Source organism: Cervus canadensis, chromosome 30 (assembly GCF_019320065.1).
Source record: "Cervus canadensis isolate Bull #8, Minnesota chromosome 30, ASM1932006v1, whole genome shotgun sequence".
NCBI lineage: Eukaryota > Metazoa > Chordata > Mammalia > Artiodactyla > Cervidae > Cervus > Cervus canadensis.
In genome coordinates, this window is record NC_057415.1 from 38,090,967 (window position 1) to 38,111,328 (window position 20,362).

At 44.0% G+C, this 20,362-nt stretch overlaps 1 protein-coding gene across 4 annotated transcripts in view; it reads right to left on the reverse strand.

Moving 5' to 3' along the window:
• Window positions 1-20,362, reverse strand: part of ASTN2 (astrotactin 2) — a 989,097-nt gene that overhangs the window by 580,323 nt on the left and 388,412 nt on the right. For all 4 annotated transcript variants that reach the window (XM_043453335.1, XM_043453336.1, XM_043453334.1 and 1 more), the window contains one exon: window positions 10,264-10,410. In XM_043453335.1, coding sequence (XP_043309270.1) covers window positions 10,264-10,410 — 147 coding nt within the window. The remainder of the gene's footprint in view (window positions 1-10,263; window positions 10,411-20,362) is intronic.

Genomic DNA, 20,362 nt, shown 5'->3' on the forward strand with positions numbered 1-20,362 from the left:
CAGCTACCCACTGCTTTCTGCTTCACACTAGCATCCTGGGGAGCCCATGGTCCCTGCACAAGCTTGGCTGTGATCCTTCTAAGCTCTCTTCAAATGGCAACTTGTGGGCTGTGAAAGGTTTGCTCAGCTGCTTCTGCTCCCAAGATCCCTGCTCAGGAGGCTGCCTGGCTACAGACTGTCCCAAAAAAGAGTAGAAAAACAGAGGACTGAGGATGCTAAGGGGACTGTTTCATAAAGACTCTGGAGGCCACAGACCCAGTGGGCTGAGTAAAGGGGGACTTTGAAACCCAGTATTTCTCATTCTACTGTTAGAATATGAGACCAGGGAGGAATTTTAAGTACCGCCTTTTTCCATTTCTCCCATTTTACAGTGTCAAAACCTAGAAAAAGTCTAGAGAAATAGTGTTGCCCAAAGTCCAGGTGAATTTGTGGACGAGCTAGAACCCAATCTTGTCATCGAATAATTCTCTGTCTACCACATCTCATGGTTGCTAACTTGTAACAATTCTGCCCATCCCCTTACTGCCTGTGTGATGCTGAAGTGGTCACATAAGCTCCTTCAGCTTTAGTTTCCCTTAAATTTACAATGGGGAAAATGCCTGGACCTACTACATGTGGTAGATTCCACGTTGGACTTCCTCTGGTGACTCAGATGGTAAAGAATCTGCCTGCAATGCAAGAGACTCGGGTTCGACACCTGGGTCAGGAGGATCCCCTGGAGAAGGAAATGGCAACCCACTTCAGTATTCTTGCCTAGAGAACTCCATGGACAGAGGAGCCTGGAGGGCTACAGACCGTGGGGTCGCAAAGAATCGGACACGACTGAGCAACTAGCACTCGACATGTGGTAACAGAATGAAATGAGGCGACGCTTTGCAAAGCACTCAGCTTGAGGCCTGGCACTTAGCAATCTTCTGTAAATGGTACCAATTCACGGCGCTGTTACTATCACAATCACAATCAATTGCTGGAAGGCTTAAACAACAGGGTCTCTATGGATGTAGAGACATTTGTGTCCATGACTCCCCAGGAAGCCTGTGTCACACATCACCCACCTCCAGGGGACATCAGTGGCTCAAGACCCAACTCAGGCAGCGCTTCCTGCCTCCTCAAGACACCCTCTCCTTGGCACCCCCATCTCCAGCTTGGGGTACTTGGCTGCCCCTCCTCTGCTTCCCAGAGAACCCGGTGCATACCCCCTTCAGATGTCTGCCACACTGCTTTCCTCCTTCATCTTCTTGGTAGCATCTCACTCCCACCAAGTTGGGGGAAGCCAGAGATGGTGTTTATCCATCTCTGCAACCCCAAGAATCTGAGCAGGCTGCGGAGGTTGATGAACTATATTTGTTGACCACAGGAAGGAGGGAGGAAGGAAGAAAACAGACACTATATATGAATCAGGAAGAGGTGTTGCTATTACTGAATTTTCAACTATTTAATTTCTTCCTTGGGGCCAAGTTAAGCATCTCTAAAACTGTACCTTCTACTTACCTGGCCATACCCATGAAGACCTTTTCCCAACTTCTTTATCACCTTCATAAATAATAAAACACCGAGCAAAGAGAAAGGAAAAGTTCAACATTCTCATCATCAGATCTAGTCTCACAGCTGGCCAAGTACTTCCACACTCATCAACCTCACTGACAATGATTTCAGGCAAGGAGCATGAATATCGCTTTTAGATGAGAAAAACAAGAATCAGGGCAGGTGAATTAATATGCCCAAGGTCACAAAGGAGAAATCAGGAGGACTGGCAATAGAACTCACAGCCCTTGGACCACAGATCAATGCACCTAACCTCTGTACCGCATGCCCTTCTCTATCCTAACACTGCACCCTTGCCTCAACCCTATACCACTTTGCAAACACCAAGCCAAGAATTATAGAACATCTAACTCTACATCCTTGAGCTCCATCCCATCAAAGCTCCCACCTGCCTTTCTCTCCTCCTAGTCAAAAAGTCCAAGTGGCCTTCTGCTCACAACAGCAGAATAGAATTATTAATGCAAATAAATTAAAATGCCCTACCCCTTGCCACCATGCTCTGCCCCCAGTTTCTACTAATGTATTTTTGGACTCGATCTGCTATCAAAACATAGAAATTAGTCTCCAATTTTGGATGTCAAACTCAGTTATCCCTTCTGTTAAGAAGGGAAATTAGTAACAATTCATCCTGGTCGGAAGCCAAGCTAACATCGTAGCACAACGTGTCATTAAAAATCCCAAACCAACTGTCTGTTGTGATTTCTTTAAAAGCTTGAGCATGTTCAGCTGCTTAGAATGGTTCCAGGTTCTATGGGCTTTGTTCTCGTTCAAGGCCCCTGTCATCTTTAACCTGGGGATCAGTTACTATTTAAGGAAGAAATGGCTTTGACACATTTTTTCTTTCCATGGTCTTGTGGATTTAGACTTTTCTAATGAAGAGAGTTGATGAAAGGAAAAAAAAAAAAAAGGGATTCCACTCTAGGGGGTCTCCACAGCTCCCAGCACCAGCTCCAGGCCATTGCTAAGCAAGCTGTCCATTAAGTACAAGAAGAGGGAAAAGGGAAAAAGTTTTCACAGTTTATAATTATATTACCAGTTTCATTACAGATCTCATTTTAATTCTGACTGAAACCTCGCCTCGCCTTCTCCCGCACTCTCTCACGTATAGTTATTAAATCTGGGTTGGAGTTCAACCTATTCTTCCTGATTTCAGCATATTAATATGGTTTATTGGTATTTCGTTGCCACCTCCCCCCTGGGTGTTCTGAATCTCAGCTCAATTTATAGTTTCCCTTCTTCCTGGCCTCTGGGATAAAGCCTGTTTCGTTTTGGTGTTGGGGGGCAGGGGGCATGATGTGAGTTTGATTGGAGCTTCTTATCTTTGGGGATGGGAACAAAAATCTTGGGGAGTGAAGTCAATTACAAGAAGAGGAGGCAGCCTCAGATTTCATGCACTGTCATTCGTCAGAACGTAGCTTCTCAGGGCCTCTGCATCCACCTGCCTGCCCCCTCTCCCTTCACTCATTTCCCTGTCATCACTGTAGTACTGTTTACCTATGGAGTCAGAATCTCCGTTAGGCTTCACAATAGTTTAGGACACGAATAAATGGTGGCTTTGCCCTAGAGGAAATTTCAGTCTGGCTATTACAATCACTTCATTTATTTATTTATTTTCATTCTACCAAAGCTTTGGGGGACCCTCTGTTTTGGATGCTGTCCTAGGTGCTGAATGTAATGTGCAGAACAAATGGGGTGTCAATCCTTAAGGAGCTCACAACTTAAGGGGTGAGTCCAATATTAACTAGGTAAGAACATGATTACAAATAGAAAAGCATGCGATCAAAGAATAGAGCAGGGCTCAAGGAGAATGAATAGTTATGGGCCCAACAGAGGCTATGATATGAAAAAAGGAGGTCGATCACTGTTGAGTAAATGAAATTTGTCTCAAGGAAACTGAGGAGGTGAGAGCAATTTTGTGAAAGTGAAAACAACATGTGCAAAGGCCTTGAGGCAGGAGACAACCAAAGATATTCAAGGAAACAATTGGAGAGAGACTGGTAAAAGGTGAGGCTAGAGAGGCAGGCGGGGCCTGATTTTGCTGGAACTTAAAGGCCATGTTGAAGAGTTCAGTCTTTATAACAAGTACAAGTACAATAAGAAGTACTTAAACAGGTTTATGGGAGGATGCAACATGTTGAGATTTTCCATTTTAAAAGACAGCTCTGTTTTCAATGTTGTGAAAAGACTGGAGAGATGCTTGATTTAATATAGGAGGCCAGTTCTTAGGATCATGGCAGTTTTAACAATGACACATACAAAACAATAACAGTGATGGAAATTAGACCACAGGGTTATTAAAAAGGTACAAATACAGTTCTATGAAATTTTCCAGGAAGGGGCGATTATTTCTGATGGGTGTTTTCTTTGAAGAAGCTTTGGGGGTTTTGCTGTAGAATTTTATCTGGAGAAAGGAGAAAATCAGACATGAGGAAGGTTGCACTACAGGGAAATGAGGCCACGCAAGGGAAAGCAGCATCTGTCTAAATAGCATGAAGTGTGTGCAAAGGAGAAGGCAGAGGGCATCTTGAAGAGCGCCTTTACACATGAGCACGCTCCATCCATCGTACTCAAGGTCTGAAATAAAAACTGAATATTACAGAGCAAAGCTCCAGATGACGCCAGAGAGCAAGATGACCAAGGACCTACTCTTTGTAGACAAGTCGCTTGGTGGTTTGTGACTAAGCAATCACCTTCAGTGTGGTGCGATTTCCACTTCCAAGAACTGAAACAACTTCTCCCATGTATTCAAATCACTGCACACTTGCTCTGAAGTCAATTATGAACCTCATTCCTCATTAACGGCACGGCCACACATTAGCTCACTCTCTTGGGTGGAAAGGCATAAAGTAGGGGTGCAAGCAAATAAATGTAGAGCAAGATTCGTTGTATGTAATTTTGTGTTCAAAGGCAGCTACACGTGGGGCATATTAATGAACCAGGGCATCCTAATGATGAATGTTTCCACTTGATGATTTCATAGGCTGGTAAGGAACCCATAATCCCTAATTTCTCAATCACAGGGAACAGAGAAGACATGAATATTACCTCAGTCCAACCCAAAAGTTAATGCTAAGACATTAACTTGACCTTAACAAATATATATTTTGGCAGGGATATTTATGCCAAATGGGCATATCAACATAAAAGAACACAGTTTGTGTTGAGGTTAAAATGAAAGTGTTAAGTCACTCAGCTATGCCTGACTCTTTGCAACCCCATGGATTATAACCCACCAGGCTCCTCTGTCCATGGGATTTTCCAGGCAAGAAAAATGGAGTGAGTAGCCATTCCCTTCTCCAGGGGATCTGCCTGACCCAGGGATGGAACCCAGGTCTCCTACATTGCAGGCAGATTCTTTACCATCTAAGCCACCAGGAAAGCATGGGGGCTTCCATGATATGCTCACCAAGGAGCATATCAACATGAAAGAACAAAGCCTGTGTTCAGTAAGGGGGTATATTTAGTTAAGAGACATCACTGGCCATAACCCATTCCTGAGTCTCACTCCATTTCTGAGCCTAGTCAAAGAATGAGTAATACTCAGGGATGAAGCAGTAAAGAATAAACAAACATACTCTAAAGGTCCTAAGACTTTTGATGTTTTAAAAATTTATATTCTGGTAAAATGGCTCCAATTTAAACTATTTGGTACCATAGCCAAACATATTCCTTCACTTTTCTTGTGTGGCTTCATAGAAATGTGGTCATCTATTTTCAGGAAATTCCCTATGATGGGGAACTCATTACCTTGCAATGACCCCATTCTGATATTAAAAAAGTATTATCACATCTACTAACATTTATACAATTTATTGAGCCATTACTAGATCTCAGGTACTGAGCTAAAAGTCTTATGAGCATTATTTCATTTATTCTTCACAATAATTCTATGAGATAAGTACTACTATTATCCCCTCCTTTATAGATGAGACTAAAGCTTAGAAAGTGGAGATATTTTCAGACTAAGACTCAATTTTCTCCCATCTCTGACCACCCTCATAACCCATATAGCTCTAATTTTGCTTCCTGGGGACTTTCAGAACAAGCCTGCTCCCTTTTCAAGACAAATAAGAACTGTCATGGTCATTTTTGTGAAGGTATGGCACATGGAAAAAGCATGGATAAGTGGTTTAGGTAGGCTTGGGCTTTCATGGCTTGCTTCACTTCTGTGTGTTAATCTGGCTAAATCTCTTAACATCTCTAAAACCTACCTTCCATGTATGCAAAAAGAGGATGCTAAATCCTGCCTCACAGTTCTGCTTTGAGAATTAAATTAGTAACTTTATGTAAGGTGTTTTGAACACTGCATATTCATAACAGATATGCTCAATAATTCCAAGTTCACTTTTTGTCTCAGTTCCTTAAACACTTCTTACAGAATGATTTTCTTCCATTGTTTCCTTAAGAAGCCGTTACATATTGACAATGTTTTTCCAATCTCTTGGCTGCAATTCCTTTATCTTGGATGTCTTCCAATATATCATTGACCTTCTTAAAGCACAATTGCCAGAACAAAACAACAGAAAACTCTAGGCATAGTGGTATCTATCTACACTAGAGTGGAACCATACTCATCCGTTTAATCTAGACAACTTATTCCTTTAAAAGTTGTGTCTTCTACTGGATTATTATACAGCCAGGATATTGGGTGAATATATCCTAACATACATTGGAAGCCCCAAGGGTTGAAGAAACTAATATCTCAATTCATATGAGCTTTTAATATTAACCAATATCTATTTATCAATAATGCTACCCGTAGGGAAATTTAGATGAAGCCCAAATCCATGTGATAAGAGCTGCTTTGTTATGAGGCATGGGGACCACTCACACACTGATATTCAGTGTTATTGGCAATCACTGGAATTGCACTATGAGGCAGCTCCATAAATTAGCATTGATCAAGTCAAAGATGGAAGAAAACAAAGCCCCTTGTGAGGGCTGCAAGAGGTCTCAAGGAGTTATTACCCTGTTAGATGAAAGGAAAGTAACACTCACAGAAATATTGATGCAGCTTTCAAACTTCTGGTAAGGGATCACCTCGAGTTCTTGTTAAGACCATTAATACTTGGGATCTACTCACAGAGAATATGGTTCACTAGTTCTGAGGATCATGAGCCCAGATAACCTAAATGAAGATCACTTACAGGCCAGAGTTGAAAAATGAATGTCAAATCCAGTCAATTTGGACACAAACCTAGCCCATCTCTTCACCAGGTGCTTAGCAGAGCAAAAAGCCACCAGTGGCCTTGAGAAGGCCCAGACAAAGAAAGGGGTGATATTTGCCAAGGGCTTGGATGGGGACTCTGTTAGTATTTATTGCTCTTGCCAGCTGGGCTCTGGACAAGTACTATATCATGCTGACCTTTTTGTGTAATGGGCAGAAAGTATCAAGCACAACTACGTTGTAACACAAATACAGAATCCATTTTCCCTCCTGAACACCAAACCCATTACTCAGCACGGCCAACACTTCAGCACCATGGACAGCCCAAAGGCACAGGGTGGACTGAGCACTCGAAGAAAGGGTTGGCGGCAGTTTGGCAGCTTAAGCATCACGGGGAAAGGTACGAACGGTGAGAGCGGCCTTGGCCATGGTCCTTGGGTGGCCTTGTCTTGATGGATTCTCTCCCATTTGACGGGGGTTGCTCCCACCATGATAGGCCTCATTATGACAGTCTTGCTGTTTATAACTCAGCCAGTGGCCTCGGGTGGGGGCCTATATTTCTATTTGGCTGTATAAATATGTTTTGAAAAACCAATGATTTATATACATGAAATCTGCATGTGTATGCTATATCTGACTGCATTTACAAATATTAATGCCAAGTGACGGTAAGGGCTCAAGGAGACAGGTTCCACTTTTCTTGCCTCTCTGCATAACATCCTCATATCATGTTTCCAGAAATCAGAGTTAGAAACCCTACCAACTTCAATACATATGTCTTTTTTTGTTCTTTGTTAGATCATGTCCCACCCTCATGGAAAGCAGATTTTTAGAAAGCATGTAGTTGGGAAATAGCAAAATCAAAGGATCACACAAGAAAATGGCAAAACTAGTGTGATGTCAGAATGAGGTCAGAGATAAGTCAGACAGAGAAAGGCAAATACTGTATGATAGCACTTTAATGTGAAATCTAAAAAAGACAACAAATGAGTGACAATGACAAAAAAGAAACAGACTCAGATACAGAGAGAAAAAAACAAACAAACAAACAACAGTGGTTACCAGAGGGGAAAGGAGAACGGGAAGGGGCAAGATAATGTGAGGGCATTAAGAAGTATCAAGTACTACATACAAAATAAATAAGCCATAAGGATATACAGTATGACATAGGGAATATAGCCAATATTTTACAATAACTGTCAATGGAATGTTGTCTTTAAAAATTGTTAATCACTATGTTGTATGCCTGAATCTTTTATAATATCGCACATCAACTATACATCAATAAAAATAATTTAAAAAATTTAAAGTAGGGGCTAGTTCACGATGGTGAAGTAGGAGCAATCACAGGATGCTTTAGTAGAAGTCAAGGTGCTTCAAGGAAAAGAGGTGGAAGCCACTCTTTGGACAGAACATACTGAACAAATTGGTGCTACGCTGTAAACACTGTAACTTAAAAATTATAGATAAAACTGAGTTGCAATGGAATAAGGGTGACAAATATACAGTAAGACTCTCAAAAACATCTAATACATATCCAATCAGAAAAAGATTAAAAAAATAATGGTACTCACATGGTGCTTAAGTCAGAAGGGTGGTTATCCAAGGGGCAGGTATTCACTGGGAGGGGGCGTAAGGAAGCTGATCGTTCTAGTAATGTTTTATGTTTGGTCTGGGTGAATTCATGTAAAAATTCATTAAGCTGCATACTTAATATGTCTCCTTTATTATATTTATGATAACTTTTAATACATTTAAAAATAATACTAATACTAATAAGGACCTACTGTGTAACACAGGGAACTTCACTCAATAGTCTGTAATAACCTATATGGGAAAAGAATCTGAAAAAGAATGGTGTGAGTGTGTATAATTCAGTTTGCTGTATACTTGAAGCTAACACACATTGTAAATCAACTATACTCCAATAAAGAGCAATAACAAAAAGATGTGGTGCATGCACACAACGGGATAATACTCAGTCATAACAAAAGAAGGAAATAAGGCCATTTGTATCAAAACGAATGCAACCAGAGATACTCATCCTACGAGAATTAAGTCAGAAAGACAAATATCATTTGATATCACCTACACATGAAATCTAAAGTACAACACAAGTGAACTTATCTATAAAACACAAACAGACTCATGGATACAGAGAATAGATTGTGGTTGCCAAGGGGGAGTGGGGAGGGGAAGCAAGGAGTTGGGAGGTGGGGTTAGCAGATGCAAACTGTTATATATAGAATGGAGAAACAGCAAGGTCCTACTGTATAGCACAGAAGACTATATAAAATACCCTGAGATAAGCCATAATGGAAAAGGGTATAAAAAATGTACATGCATATGTATTCTAAGTTGCTTCAGTCATGTGTGACTCTTTGTGACCCTATGGACTGTAGCCTGCCAGGCTCCTCTGTCCATGAGGATTCTCCAGGCAGGAATACTGGAGTGGGTTGCCATGCCCTCCTCCAGGGGATCTTACCACCCTAGAGGTCTCTTACCTCTCCTGCATTGACAGGCAGATTCTTTACCACTAGCGCCACCTGGGAAGCCCCATAAAAATGTGTGTGTGCACGTGTGTATACATGATTATATATATATATATATGTCTTTGCTGTATAGCAAAATTTAACATAACATTGTAAACCAACTATACTTCATTAAAAAAAAATCTCTTCTCCCAAATGGAAGAGTACAGAGAAAAGTAATTCTTCTGTAATGTATAAAAAGGGAAAGTTATAATATATGTATTGTAAATTGTAAAATAAAAATAATGATAAGAATAACAACACCAAGTGTTTGGGGAAACACATCACATCCTGCTGAATGCATGGAAACTGGAACAATTTTCTGGAGGGCACTTTAGCAATAGATATCAAGCACCTTAGTCAGTTTCTTGGACCATGCTTTGCGAATGACTACAGCAACTACTGTGTCTCATTAATTCAAATTAATTGGGTGAGGAGTAAATGGTAGGATATAATATGCTTGTAAAGTACATTTACAGGGAATGAGATATGAGTATAATCCAGGACACTCAAGGAAGTTTCCACAAAGCTCATACGGTCTTCTTTGTCATATTTTTTTAATTAGCAAAGACTATTTTTTTTGGGGGGGGTGGTATTTTTGCTTAGGAATTGCAAACTCTGGAGATGGTGTAGGACAGAGAAGCTTGGCACGCTGTGGCCCACGGGGCTGGAAAGAGTCGGACGCGGCTGACTGACTGGACAATCACAACAACGGGAAGCACAAGCTTGATGAGAAGCAGTAGGTTCTCTGAAGTGCTCGATCGTTCTGCAGACTCACATCTGAATTAGCAAAGCTCATCCTTGCCCATGGAATAAAATCAGTCTTTAGCTGTATTAAATAACCCAGGATTCTAAATGATGAAGACCTCTTTTAAGGTCTTTGGATGCTCTCTCCAGTTTTGGCAGCATGATTCTGAGGTTGGGCATGTTCAAGGGGGGAATGTTCACGGGAAATGTTCGACCAGACAGGAGTGCCAGGTGCCCAGTAGGAGAGGGGCATCTCCAACGCTCGGCTCTTACCGTCTGCAATGAAATGCTCGGGCACGTGCAAAGTCACCTTCACCGTGAGTGGACAGGACATCTGACTGCCACACACCATGGCCAGGACGCAGGAGCTCACGGCAATCAGCGTCAGGGCCGTCTTGTTCACGGGGCTTTTCAGCAAACCTAGCAACACGAAGACACACAAGGATACGTAAGTCCACAAGGTGAGGAAACAGGAGGAGCCCGGGGCTTGGGAATCCTGCTGTTTTCCAAACGGGAAGCGGGAAAAAGAAACCACATTTCCCAGTCTCTGTGCTTGCAATGACATCTCATGGTCCCTTCCTGAGTCTTTTTTTTTTTTTCAATTGTATTTTTTTTTTAAGTTTTAATTGAATCTATTACAATACTTCTTTTTTTTTTTTTATGTTCTATTCTTTTGGCCACGAGGCATGTGAGATCTTAGCTCCCTGACAAGGGATTGAACCTGTACCCCCTGCATGGGAAGGCAAAACATTAACCACTGTACCGCCAGCGAAGCCTCCTTTTTGGGTTCTTTAACCCATTGCATAACAGGCTTATTATCCCTTTTGGTATAAATGAAAAGAAACAAATTTCCTCAAAATTGTGGCAATTCTCACGCCTCCCCTCTCAATTAGACTGGTCATTCTTAATATTTGGGACTTCCCTGGTGGCACAGACAGTAAAGCATCTGCCTACAATGCAGGAGACCTGGGTTCAATCCCTGGGCTGGGAAGATCTCCTGGAGAAGGAAATGACAACCCATTCCAGTATTCTTGTCTGGAAAATCCCATAGATGGAGGAGCCTGGTAGGCTACAGTCCATGGGGTCGCAAATATTTAGATGATATTAAATTTTCAACTCTCTTTAGAAGCAATTGAGAAGACGCTGTGTTGTTGAATTCACAGGGCCAATGCAAAAGGAGCATGGACTTTGGAGTTTGACCATTATGAGTTCAAACCTGGGCTTCAGTCCTCACTGGCTGTGGTTTCATTTTTAAACCTCAGTTTTCTTGTGTGAATGATGAAGATAATAATAAAAGTTCACAAGTGGTTGTGGTTATCACGTGGCACACTGTATATACAACGTCTGTCATCTAGAAGGGTTTTACATACTGTTTGAGGCGGATCAGTTCAAATTAATTTTCCAAGCATTTACTGATGACCTACTATGTGAGACACACACAGAGCAGCATAAGAATAGCTCTTGTTTTTCAAGAGTTTACAGGTTGGGGCAAAGGCAGGCTTGTACATTCGTGCTAAGTCGCTTCTGTCATGTCCGACTCTGTGACCCTACGGATTGTAGCCCACCAGGCTCCTCTGTCCATGGGATTCTCCAGGCAAGAATATTGGAGTGGTTTGCCATGCCTTCCTCCAGGGAGGAGGGAATCTTCCCAACACAGGGACTGAACCTGCATCTCTTACGTCTCCTGCATTGGCCGGTGGGTTCTTTACCACTAACACTAGCTGGGAAGCCCAAAGGTAAGCTTATCCACAGCTAATTAGAATCCAAGGCTACTAGCTAAGAGCTATTAGAGAGGACATAGGATAGTGATGGGGCAGTGGTGGGAAGTTGCTTGAGAAAACTAAAGACAATTTCATGGATGCAGTAGAATGAGTAGATAGACTGGATCTGCAAGGCAAAGAGGGCCAGCAAACAAATTCTGTGGACTATGTCCTGAGCCCACACTGGATCTCAATTTAGGCTCTACTATTCACATTTAATTTCAAGGCTTTGATTACCATTTCCAAAGCAATGTTTCCCAAATTTCTATTATCCTCTGTACAGGTCTTATCTGGAGCAAACCTTTATGCCCAAACTTCCCAGACATCTCTCTCCGAATATCCCACAAGTATGACAAAATGACATGTTCAAGACTGGACACATTACCTCCTCCTAAAAGCCCCCTCCTTTTCCTGGTCTCCCCAAAGTATTGAAAGCACCATCACTCAAACTGGCCAGAAACCCAGATGTCATCTTTCAGTCTTCCGTCTTCCTCCTTCACAGCATTTAAAGAGCATGCAGTCCTAGGTATTCCACGCCCTTAGCATTTTCACCTCTTTACTCTGCATCTCTTCTATTGTTTGTTTGCTTGTGAGATGAGGGAGATGTGGGCACATTTTCGCTCCCCACTCCCTGGTGGAAACCCTTGACCTGTTATATAGCATCTGGCCATAAGATGGGGTCCATGCTGACTAGCCTCCACACACGCCTTCTGTTACTCTCTCCTACCCAGCTAGCCCAGGTGCTGGCAGGGTTGAATCACTTCAGTGATGCCACAGTGAGCACTCTTCATCATGTTACTATTAGCACAGAGATTATTTCTAGAAGTTAAGCCCACTTATTTCCTTGTCTCCCATCCCTCACTGAGATTAATTATAAATGTGAATTCCTCTCCCTCTAGAGAGACAGATTTGTCTACATTTGCTGGGTTTCTTAAAAGATCTTATTCAAACACTAGAATCTAGTAACTTGATGAGGGCTCCTTGAGGGCAGGCACTGTCTTCTGCTCATCACTGTGTCCTGATGCTGACTGCAATGTCTGGAATATGGTAAATCGATTAAAAACAGGTTTAGTCACTCAGTCATGTCCAACACTTGTGACCTCACGGACTGTAGCCTGCCAGGCTCCTCTGCCCATGGGATTCTCCAAGGCAAGGATCCTGGAGTGGGTTGCCAGAATTTCCTTCTCCAGGGGATCTTCCCTGCCCAGCGATTGAACCCGGGTCTCCTGCATCACAGGCAGACTCTTATCCAAGAGTGGCTCTTTATAAGCCACCAGGGAAGCCCATATGGCAGCATCTCAGTAAATGCATCATAACTTCCAGAAGTGATGATAACAATATTAGCAACCAGGCCCTGGCAGTGACCTATCAAAAAGCACGGCAACCATATACAATCAACACTGCCAGATGGATGGACCTAATGGATATCCTGGACAGCCCACTTTAGGATTCCTGTATGAATATCTGTTTTTCTTAATAATCAGTGAGCTCCCTGAGGGAAGGGACCCCCACCTTCATCATCTTTATGTCTCTCCTGCCAAGTTCACTACCTAGAACCTAGAAATTACTCCATTTAAAATAAGGGCTTTGACTTTATTGCCAGTCTTAGAATAAGGCATGGGGCTTCCCTGGTAGATCAGTTTGTAAAGAATCTGCTTGCAATGCAGGAGACTCCGGTTCAATTCCTGGGTCTGGAAGATCCCTGGAGAAGGGATAGGCTACCCACTCTAGTATTCTTGGGCTTTCCTTGTGGCTCAGATGGTAAAGAATCCATCTGCAATGCAGGATACCTGGGTTCGATCCCTCGGTTGGGAAGATCCCCTGGAGGAGGGCATGGCAACCCACCCCAGTATTCTTGCCTGGAGAATCACCATGGACAGAGGAGCCTGGCGGGCTGCAGTTCATGGGGTCATGAAGAGTCAGGCACAGCTGGGCGACTAAGCACAGCTCACAGAACAAGGCATAGCCTGCGTCAGGGACAATCCATTTATCTGTGGCTGCTACAGAGGGTGAATACTAGTTAAATAGAAGAGTGATTAAGGTAAAAAGATGGTTCTGGTTTCTGGAGATGGAAAATACCTAAACTTAAAAAAGGACCACATTAAAAATCACATTTTTTTCCCCCTCTCATCTGGGAGACACAAGAAGCTGTTTCAAACTTTGATGTGATCAACTGCTTCATAACTAGACAGAAGAATCAAGTTAACATCAATGTTTTCTACCAGAAAGGGTATGAACTCGGGCTTGGTGCCTTGTGTAGGTATTTTTCTTAAAAAGTCAACATATTACAAGTAGCCTGGACAGTTAACAAGCCTCTCTCCATCCTGCCCCCAGATATGAGTTAGGAGCAGCACTGGGCTTCCACTCCAGGCTCCATAGAGGCTGTTCTGAGAGAAAGAACATGTGAAGATGAGGCCGACATGAATAAACTCTTGGGGAGGTGAACCAGGTCCAGAGCGTGAGCTATAAAAAGTGCCTAGAGGCACTTGGCACTGGGGAGGTGGACACCCTGGAAGGAAAATGGTGCTCTGGGGTGTTCCAGAGGGCATCTCTCTGACTGGTGTTGCAGCAGTAGGAATGGGTGTGATCACGACATTCTGTTCACTGATTAGCCAGTTACGGATATACCACCCAGGCTCCAAGGGGCTGGTTTCTGGTTGGGGGAAGAGAGCTGAGGAGCAGGAGAGGAATTGCTTGCATTGGCTCCCTGGGCCCATGCTGGGCCCTACATTTAAATCTTCAGAGTAATCCAAGGTCTTTAAGAGTCAATGGGGGACTTCCCTGGTGGTCCGGGGGTTAGGAATCTGACTGCCAATGCAGGGGACACGGGTTCAATCCCTGGCCTGGGAAGATTCCACATGCCGAGGGGCAACCGAGCCCATGTACCACAATGACTGAGGCGGCGCTCTGGGGCCTGCATGCAGCGACAGCTGAGCGCGTGTGCCCAGGGCCCGTGCTCTGCGCAGAGGCCGCTGCAATGAGAAGCTCCTGCTTGCTGCAACTAGAGAGAGCCCATGCACAGCAGTGAGGACCCAGCACAGCCAAAACCAAAAATAAGTGTTTTTTTTTTTAAAGAGTCAAGGGGTGAGGTGTAGGAGTAAAGTCATATTAGCTTGTTGGTTGTTAGTTTTCTTATCTGGAGAATAGGAATAAAATGACCTTTCCTTCAAGAGTGTTGTAAGACATGAGACAGCAAATGTCAGATGACCAGCACAGTTTCTGACATAAGATAGACCCTTGGTAAAATGGTCATTTCCAAGCCAGACATTGTCATTTATCTCATAACTGATAGCAGAAACCAGGACTTATTTATCTCTTTGTCCAACCCATTATCAGAACATACTAGGAACTGAATGATTCTGTACGGAAACTGAAGCCACGCAGAGTGGAGCGCGCAGGGCGAGTTTTAAGAAGCAGAACGGGTGGAAGAGAGAATGCAAACGAACAGCATCCTGGGGTAGCCATTTACTCAGAGAAAGCCTGAAACACCACGGCTGTCTCTGAAGTCCAGGAAGAAGAAAGCACGCACGTCAAGTCTGCACTCGGGCCAGACGCCCGTGGAGCAGCCGCCAGGGCTGGAGGGGTTTCCACGGCAACTGGCCCTGGCAGAAACTACACAGTGGGACTCAGACAGAGGTGACTTTTTAGGAGCTCTTGGCCTAGGGAACTGGCCACCAGCACTTGGCTCCGAGTCGGGACTGTAGACAGCGGCAAGGTAGGAACTCGCTCTCCCATAATACACCCCTCCTCACCCAGTGCAGGCGGCAAAGGCCTGGAGGGGAGAGAACCTCCGGCTGTTAGCTGCTTTCTGTCGTCCAGGAGCTACGCCTAACACTTACACCCACCCATCCACTCATCCATCTTTCCAACAAGTTTTTACGGAATACCAACTCTTCCCTCACACTGTTCTAGTCAAAGGGGAAAAACAGTAAAGGAAACAGCCAACGTCCTTGAAGCTAACATTTTAGAGGAGAATTATCGCGTTCAGTCCTTAGCACAAATTGTTACTGCCATCTCTGCTCCGCACAGGAAGAGGGGGGCAGAGTGGTAAAGGTCAAAGGTCATGCCAACTGCATGCGGCAGAGTCAGGGTTAGAACTGGTTCTTTTTCTTTCCATTTACGTTTTAAAATTAATTTTATTGAGTATAGCTGATTTACAACGTTGTGTTCGTTTCTGCTGCATAGTAAAGTGAATCAATTACACATTACATATACCCACTCTTCTTGAGGTTCTTTCCCTATATAGGTCATTACAGAGTACTTTTTTTTTTAATTGAAGTATAGTTGATTGATTTACAGTATTGTGCCAATCTCCGCTGTATAGCAAAGTGACTCCATTATACACACATATACATTATTTTTATATTCATTTCCATTATAGTTTATCATGGAGTATCGAATATAGTTCCCTGTGCTACACAGAAATGCCATGTTGTCTATCCATTCAAAATGCAATAGTTTGCATCAACCAACACTGACCTTCCAGTCAAACCCTCTCCTGCCCCTTGCCCCCGCCCACCCCCCCGGCTTGGCCACCACAGGTCTGTCCTATGTGTCCGTGAGTCTGTCTCTGTTTTTCAGATGGGGGCATTTGTGCCGTATTTTAGACTGCGCATATAAGCGGTACTGTACGGTATCCATCTCCCTCTGGCCGACTTCTCTCAGCATGGTTATCTCTAATTGTACCCATGTTGCTGCTAGACCCAGCCCTGTCCCCACCCTCTCCTCCATACCCTGTTAGCTCCCACTTCACCGCCCAATCAGGGCCCCCAGGCAGCATCATGCCGTTGTGGAAACAGCATGGTCTGAAGAGCCAGACATGCCTACCCTGGCTTAACCACAAAAACCTCACTGTGTCATTTCCCCTTTTTCTTAACCCTAAGAAGACACAAGGTCTCCATCTGAATTTAAAAAAAAAGAAAAAGAGAGAACAATGGTCTTCTTTCAGAACTGATGTGAAGACAAACTAAGATGATGCTTGTAATTGGCTAAGAAAAAAACAAAAAAACAAAAAAACTCAATAAATGAGAGCTCCAGATCAGAACGTGAGCATCCTTGGAAGGCGAGGGTCACAGTCACCCCTGCTTACATCCCAGTTTGTAGTTCCCTCCTCACCACTTGCCAGAGAGAGAACTGTGCTATGGGAATAGAATTTCCCCAGGGTGTATTGAGACTGGAGAAAGTTAATAATCGAGTTTCCCTTTCATTCTCCCTTCCTCTTACCCCTCAGCTCCTCTCATGACAGCAGAGAATGGCATAAAATGCATTGCTTGAGAAATTCAACCGGAAATAACTCCGCATTGTTGATCCACATGCTGCCTATAATTTGGGGTTTGATTGATTCTCAGTTTGGAAATGTCAGGTTGAGAGAGGAAAATCAAATTTACGTTAAACTTGGAATTGAATCAATCACATTTTACAATGAAGAAAATATATCTAACCCCATCAGGCCACTGTGTGTGGAAAACCTAAGGCTGCTATACTGCCACTGATTCCTTCCACCTGATATCCTGGGGGAACGAGAGGCTGGTCCCGAAGCTGAGAAGTCATTTCTTTCTTTAAGTGGCACATGGAACCACAATGAGGGACAGGGATTCTAGGAACCCAGACATTAGGGTGAAGGAGCCCCAAAAGTAGAAATGCCAACTTAGAACAAAACAAAGAGGTTTGGTTTAAGATTCTGGATATAGATTTAAATCCAAACTCTTCCCTTTTAGTAGCTTCTAACTTTTGGCTGGTGACCTACACGGTCAGAACCTTGGTCCTCTAATCTATAAAATGGCAATGATAATCCCCAACTGGTAGACAAGTTGTGTGGGTTAAATGAGAGACTGTGACTATAACGCTGAACACACATACTTAGGGATCTAAATACACTCTCCGTGTCATTCCATCGATCTCAATTCCTTAAAACCCCACCGCCCAACACTCGGCATCTACATGGATATCAAGAGGTTGTGTGATGCTCCGGCTCAAGCTAGAATTCTGGATTTTACATCTACCTGCTGGTCCCCACGGGCAAGTCACCTTACTTCTCTAAGCCTCAATGTCCTTATCTGGGAATTGATTCATTCAAAAAGAAGTTATTTAATGTGCATCTACTATCTGCCTGCCGATGCAGGAGATGCAAGAGTCACGGGTTCTAACCCTGAGGTTGTGAAGATCCCTTGGCGGAGGGCACGGCAACCCACTCCAGTATTCTTGGAAAATTCCATGGGCAGAGGAGCCTGGTAGGTTACAGTCCACGTGGCCACAAAAGGTCGGACATAACTGAGCAACCGAACACACACATACATGTGTCAGACATCACTTGTTAATCTCTTCTATGATTCCAGTGTCTATAAGCACATATTAGGTGCTCAATAAGGATCTACTGAATGAATGAGTGAGTGAATGAATGCTTAAATGTTGCTCCCCTTTCTACCAAGAGGCATCAGCATTAGAATATTGATATCAGTGTTTTTCTAGTCAAATGTATTCATTTACTTTCTCAAGCAAAGGTCGGTCCCTGTCCAGCCAGAAATCATACAAAAAAAGCCCGTGAGAAGCTGCCAAGCCTCCTGCATATCAGGGTGGCCCTCGCAGATTGACGGGGCGCCCCAGTAACCTCACTGACAACCTCACGGTCTTCCTGGCACACCTGAGCTCCTGGGCCGCTATGCTTCCCTGTGTATTTCTGGAAACGAAAATGGGGACATGTCTGACAAGTGCAAGTGTCACACTGGAGGCTGGAGAAAAGAATACCTGAGCCTGGGGCTTTCTGAGAACTCTGGGGAAGGCGGCCTCCTTTCCTTAGCCCGCCTCGTGTCTGGATTCTGCACACAATGCTACAGTGTGGCTTGTCAGCATGGGGCAGCCTTTTCCCTGCCTTGCCCACCAGGGCCCAAGTCTCTCCTCACCCTGCCCCCTTTCTATTTCTGCCGTGAACTAGTTTCTTGTGTTCTCTAGCTCTCTGAACCTGGTGCTCTCAAATCCAAAGTACATCCGTTTGTACTTTCCCTAGTCTCCTATCTTCCCTAGGATTTTCCTTCAGAGATCTGTGCAAGGGTTCATCCAGCTTTTGCATACTTCCAGAGACAGCAAACTCACCCCCTAGGAGGCAGCAATTCTGTATTCAGATACTTCTTCTAAACAGTCCTAGAACCTCACTCTGTGAGCCCACTTCTGCCGTCCAAGCAAAGAGAACACACCTAAGATGTCCTCCTGCAGGCAGCTATGTAGTTAAAGGTCCCAACGCGGTCGCCCCGAGTCTTCCTCTGCCACACCAGATGTTGCTAGCCTTACTTTATTTCTCTGAAGTCACACTTTGAGTCTCTTTATGACACTTCACATAGATTTGCTTTTTCTACAATGGCTTTACTAGCAACGAATGTCATCATCCTCATTAACCAACATTCAGAAAAAAATCAGCTTTGTGCCAGACAATATAATTAGCCATTTTCGCCTAATATCTCACATTCACAGAAACCTCATGAGAGGTCTACTGTTCCCTGTTCCCCACGTTACAAATGGGAAAACTGACGCCACCGCTTGCTAAAGGCCGCGCAGCTCAAAGGTAGTAGGGCTGAAATTTTTAAAAACCTAACTTGAGAGCCCAAGTTCTCAACCATTACCTTCCACGACTTCTCAACAGCATGGCAGATGTGATGTGAGCAGAGACGAATCCACCCTGTTAGTTCCCTGACAGACCTCAGCTTGCCCTGTGAACCTGTGGGGACTATGGGGGGACTCTTAGTGGCTTCGTTGTCCCACCTGATATTGACCATGGGTCTTCCAGGGGAACCTTGGCATCAGCGGAGGGAAGCTTATCAGAAGGGCAGGTGGTGGGAGGGGCAAGCTAGATGGCTGTTTCTCTTCCTCTCTGAGCCTGAGAAAATAGTTCAGTTGAGCTACGTGGAGCTGACCATTATCCACGAGGTCCCTGGCGAGCCCTTTGGGCTGGCTGAGCCCTGAGGATGAGGAATGGGTCTGTGGTGCAGGCCTGGATCACCCCGTTGGTGAGAAAGGCGCCGACAGCAGACATGGAATGCGGCTCCACACAGCCGGCTCCTTGGATTTCACTGTGGCAGCTGCAGACACCCGTTCCTGAAACCACGAAGACAACTTCAAGGCGGTGACAGGGGAGCAGTGACAGCAATGTAGGTGATGAAGACAGCGCCGCCGGCGCCATGTTCCTTTCAATTCTTGTTGGTTTACAAGTTACCCACAAACATTCCCTTCACGTCTTACAAAAACACAATGCCGGGGGTGTTGCTATTATCTTGAGAATACAAATGAGGAAGCAGAGACTCAAGAGTGAACTCATGTATTCCAGGTGAACTTCTGTATTCCAAAGGTGAATTCATGTATTCCAGGGGAATAATCTGACCCAGAGTCTAGCGCTCTTTCATAACTATTGACCCAGGTCTCACTGATGAGATGGGAAGGTCGGATTAGAACATCCGGAACCACTGATCACACAGTGTATCTAAATGCCCCACAGAGTTGGTGCAATATTGCCCACAAAACAAAATGTATCTGAAAAGAAAAAACAAATTGATTTTCAAAAAATTCTGGGACATGCTACATTCTACAGTCACCTCTTAAAGTGGTAGGGTATATATATCTGGCAT